The sequence below is a fragment of the Oncorhynchus masou genome, unplaced genomic scaffold (assembly GCF_036934945.1).
Source record: "Oncorhynchus masou masou isolate Uvic2021 unplaced genomic scaffold, UVic_Omas_1.1 unplaced_scaffold_624, whole genome shotgun sequence".
Taxonomy (NCBI): domain Eukaryota; kingdom Metazoa; phylum Chordata; class Actinopteri; order Salmoniformes; family Salmonidae; genus Oncorhynchus; species Oncorhynchus masou.
The window spans coordinates 34,628-40,000 of NW_027012671.1; the positions used below are offsets into that span (position 1 = coordinate 34,628).

The following is a 5,373-nucleotide window of genomic DNA, read 5'->3' on the forward strand; positions in this document are numbered from 1 at the left end:
AAATCAGGCAAACTGCCAATGGGATGAACAATATAAAAACACAATTCAGTTCAAAGAGTAGTACTATTGATTACAACTTTGAAGAACATCGATTATTTTTTATTGAATATGGAAAACATTTACACACATCATGAATGGAAATGTACAGTAATATCTTTCCTGCTATACAATGACCACAACGCAGAGACGGACAGATCGAGACACATAAAAGACGTCCCACTGCACAAGATTCAGACAGTTACATTACGCAGTACTTCCAGGGGAGTGTATCCAAGAGCCTCCACTGTTTTTGGGTCATTCCACAAAATGAGGGCCTTTTGCTATTTTAGGGATAAATTGAGCACCAATATTGAATAAAAAAAAAGCCTGTTCTATTACATTTAGTGCCATTTAATATAGACCACATGGAGAATTCAATAAATATGATTTAATGGGGATAGACTTCGGCATTTTGAAATGTCCCTCTGTGCACCCTCTCTGACTTCTAAGAAGATTTGACCCCCTTCATCCCAACATTTCACCATCATTGGAAATCCCTAGTTATTTTATTGTGATTAGTGATTCAGTCCCTCTGTTTTAAGGTCAACCCTGTTAAGTGAATTGAACTCTCATTTTAATATGGTGAAAATATTCCCATTTTAAATTTTTCTTCCCAAAGAAACATTAGTATTAGTATTGATCTAGTATTCAAATCATAATGTCAAAACAGGTGAGCTGGTTCTATTCTTTCTGGCCATGTTCTGCTGTTTTGTGGAGTAAAACTGAGCAGGTCGAGCGTAACAAGTCCATCCTGTTACCAACAGACAGTCTAAAAATGTTTTAACAATTAAAAATGTTTTGGGAAGCCTGTTGCACATACAGTAACAAGCTTCCATTCCCCCTGTCACAAGGGGATTCATGGCTGATTTAAGAGGACATCGTCAACCCCGTTACGGTCAACCCCGTTACGGTCAACCCCGTTACATTATTTGGCACTTGCTAGAGTAATTTTCGTCTTTAACCTGTTGAGATGGGGAAACTTAATGAAGTTCAACATGTCCTCTTTATGACAGAATGTTAAAATGAAGTCAAACGTTTTTAAAAGGCACCGAATTAGTAGAACGACCCTTTGGTTAATGCTTTATCCTGGGCACCAGTCTTACACAACAGATCTGAGAGCAGGCTATAGAAGGAGGAGACAACAGATCTGAGAGCAGGCTATAGAAGGAGGAGACAACAGATCTGAGAGCAGGCTATAGAAGGAGGAGACAACAGATCTGAGAGCAGGCTATAGAAGGAGGAGACAACAGATCTGAGAGCAGGCTATAGAAGGAGGAGACACCAGATCTGAGAGCAGGCTATAGAAGGAGGAGACAACAGATCTGAGAGCAGGCTATAGAAGGAGACAACAGATCTGAGAGCAGGCTATAGAAGGAGGAGACAACAGATCTGAGAGCAGGCTATAGAAGGAGGAGACAACAGATCTGAGAGCAGGCTATAGAAGGAGGAGACAACAGATCTGAGAGCAGGCTATAGAAGGAGACAACAGATCTGAGAGCAGGCTATAGAAGGAGACAACAGATCTGAGAGCAGGCTATAGAAGGAGGAGACAACAGATCTGAGAGCAGGCTATAGAAGGAGGAGACAACAGATCTGAGAGCAGGCTATAGAAGGAGGAGACAACAGATCTGAGAGCAGGCTATAGAAGGAGGAGACAACAGATCTGAGAGCAGGCTATAGAAGGAGGAGACAACAGATCTGAGAGCAGGCTATAGAAGGAGGAGACAACAGATCTGAGAGCAGGCTATAGAAGGAGGAGACAACAGATCTGAGAGCAGGCTATAGAAGGAGGAGACAACAGATCTGAGAGCAGGCTATAGAAGGAGGAGACAACAGATCTGAGAGCAGGCTATAGAAGGAGGAGACAACAGATCTGAGAGCAGGCTATAGAAGGAGGAGACAACAGATCTGAGAGCAGGCTATAGAAGGAGGAGACAACAGATCTGAGAGCAGGCTATAGAAGGAGGAGACAACAGATCTGAGAGCAGGCTATAGAAGGAGGAGACAACAGATCTGAGAGCAGGCTATAGAAGGAGGAGACAACAGATCTGAGAGCAGGCTATAGAAGGAGGAGACAACAGATCTGAGAGCAGGCTATAGAAGGAGGAGACAACAGATCTGAGAGCAGGCTATAGAAGGAGGAGACAACAGATCTGAGAGCAGGCTATAGAAGGAGGAGACAACAGATCTGAGAGCAGGCTATAGAAGGAGGAGACAACAGATCTGAGAGCAGGCTATAGAAGGAGACAACAGATCTGAGAGCAGGCTATAGAAGGAGACAACAGATCTGAGAGCAGGCTATAGAAGGAGGAGACAACAGATCTGAGAGCAGGCTATAGAAGGAGGAGACAACAGATCTGAGAGCAGGCTATAGAAGGAGGAGACAACAGATCTGAGAGCAGGCTATAGAAGGAGACAACAGATCTGAGAGCAGGCTATAGGAGGAGACAACAGATCTGAGAGCAGGCTATAGGAGGAGACAACAGATCTGAGAGCAGGCTATAGAAGGAGGAGACAACAGATCTGAGAGCAGGCTATAGAAGGAGACAACAGATCTGAGAGCAGGCTATAGAAGGAGGAGACAACAGATCTGAGAGCAGGCTATAGAAGGAGACAACAGATCTGAGAGCAGGCTATAGAAGGAGGAGACAACAGATCTGAGAGCAGGCTATAGAAGGAGGAGACAACAGATCTGAGAGCAGGCTATAGAAGGAGGAGACAACAGATCTGAGAGCAGGCTATAGAAGGAGACAACAGATCTGAGAGCAGGCTATAGAAGGAGGAGACAACAGATCTGAGAGCAGGCTATAGAAGGCAATAGAGCCATTATTATGAGCCGTCCTCCCCTCACCAGCCTCCACTGATATAGATGCTTGATCAGAGAGGACTTCCCCCTCTCCCTTCCTTATATGTCCAGAAGTCTTTCTCTAAGTTCTTGGTGGGCACCCTAAATTCCCCTGTTCCCCCTCCCCCCACCCCATGTTCCATCCCTCTCCTCACCCTGCCTCTCTCAACAGGTGCATGTCCAGAAGTCTTTCTGAGGGCTCTTCTTGGCTGGCAGTCTGAAAGAAGATGTCCCTGTAGAGGACCCACAATAGGAGCCAGACACTCCTGTGTTGTTGAGAACCGGGGGAGGTGGTCTGGTCTGTCTCTTCAGCCTGGAGGCCAGGGCCATGAACACATCCTCCACGCTGTCCTGATGCCCCCCTCCTGGTCCTCCTCCTCCTCCTCCTGGTTCTCCTCCTCCTCCTCCTCCTCCTCCTCCAGGGAGGCTTTTAGCAGACGTTTCAAACATAATCATCCCGTGGGCAACTGCAAACTTCTGGGCCTGATCCCGTGTCACCTGATCTTCCACCTTGATGGAGCGGGGGTCACAGCTGCAGGTGTCACGGAGGTCGCTCTTATTGCCCACGAGGAACCTGCAGAGGGGGAGACGTATGGAGAGTTTAAAACGTTACAACCGAAAAGGCAATGTTGGCCACTACAGAGTATTCAAAACGAGGTGTTTTCTGTGTGTTGTTATTGTGTGTTGGTTGAGGTGTTGTGTAACACAGCTGCCCAATGCTGACACGATGCAGCGTTTCTGAATCTGATCCTGGAGATAGAGCGAGTTCCTCTGGGCCTCCACGTGGAACTGATCAGGTGTAAACGGGGCCATTTAACAAAAAATGACAAATGGAATTGGCTTCTAATATGACTGACTAACCTGGTTATCTTCTGTCCCAGTGAGTACTGTCTACACCCCTCTATCCAGGTTGTGTGTATATATAACTAACCTGGTTATCTCCTGTCCCAGTGAGTACTGTCTACACCCCTCTATCCAGGTTGTGTGTGTATATAACTAACCTGGTTATCTCCTGTCCCTGTGAGTCCCGTCTACACTCTTCTATCCAGGTTGTGTGTATATAACTAACCTGGTTATCTCCTGTCCCAGTGAGTACCGTCTACACCCCTCTATCCAGGTTGTGTCTATATAACTAACCTGGTTATCTCCTGTCCCTGTGAGTACCGTCTACACCCCTCTATCCAGGTTGTGTGTGTATATAACTAACCTGGTTATCTCCTGTCCCAGTGAGTACCGTCTACACTCCTCTATCCAGGTTGTGTGTATATAACTAACCTGGTTATCTCCTGTCCCGGTGAGTACCGTCTACACCCCTCTATCCAGGTTGTGTGTATATAACTAACCTGGTTATCTCCTGTCCCAGTGAGTACCGTCTACACTACTCTATCCAGGTTGTGTGTGTATATAACTAACCTGGTTATCTCCTGTCCCTGTGAGTACCGTCTACACCCCTCTATCCAGGTTGTGTCTATATAACTAACCTGGTTATCTCCTGTCCCTGTGAGTACCGTCTACACCCCTCTATCCAGGTTGTGTCTATATAACTAACCTGGTTATCTCCTGTCCCAGTGAGTACCGTCTACACCCCTCTATCCAGGTTGTGTGTATATAACCAACCTGGTTATCTCCTGTCCCAGTGAGTACCGTCTACACTCCTCTATCCAGGTTGTGTGTATATAACTAACCTGGTTATCTCCTGTCCCGGTGAGTACCGTCTACACCCCTCTATCCAGGTTGTGTGTATATAACTAACCTGGTTATCTCCTGTCCCAGTGAGTACCGTCTACACCCCTCTATCCAGGTTGTGTGTGTATATAACTAACCTGGTTATCTCCTGTCCCAGTGAGTACCGTCTACACCCCTCTATCCAGGTTGTGTGTATATAACTAACCTGGTTATCTCCTGTCCCAGTGAGTACCGTCTACACCCCTCTATCCAGGTTGTGTGTGTATATAACTAACCTGGTTATCTCCTGTCCCAGTGAGTACCTTCTACACTCTTCTATCCAGGTTGTGTATGTGAATAACTAACCTGGTTATCTCCTGTCCCAGTGAGTACCGTCTACACCCCTCTATCCAGGTTGTGTGTATATAACTAACCTGGTTATCTCCTGTCCCAGTGAGTACCGTCTACACTACTCTATCCAGGTTGTGTGTGTATATAACTAACCTGGTTATCTCCTGTCCCAGTGAGTACCTTCTACACTCCTCTATCCAGGTTGTGTGTCTATATAACTAACCTGGTTATCTCCTGTCCCTGTGAGTACCGTCTACACCCCTCTATCCAGGTTGTGTCTATATAACTAACCTGGTTATCTCCTGTCCCGGTGAGTACCGTCTACACCCCTCTATCCAGGTTGTGTGTGTATATAACTAACCTGGTTATCTCCTGTCCCTGTGAGTACCGTCTAAACCCCTCTATCCAGGTTGTGTCGATATAACTAACCTGGTTATCTCCTGTCCCAGTGAGTACCGTCTACACTCCTTTAT

At 46.2% G+C, this 5,373-nt stretch overlaps 1 protein-coding gene across 1 annotated transcript in view; it reads right to left on the reverse strand.

Moving 5' to 3' along the window:
- Positions 1–323: 323 nt before the first annotated feature.
- Positions 324–5,373, reverse strand: part of LOC135536475 (ras-related protein Rab-33B-like) — a 9,404-nt gene continuing 4,354 nt past the window's right edge. Inside the window, exon 3 of the mRNA XM_064962814.1 lies at positions 324–3,458. Coding sequence (XP_064818886.1) covers positions 3,050–3,458 — 409 coding nt within the window. The 3' untranslated portion in view covers positions 324–3,049. The remainder of the gene's footprint in view (positions 3,459–5,373) is intronic.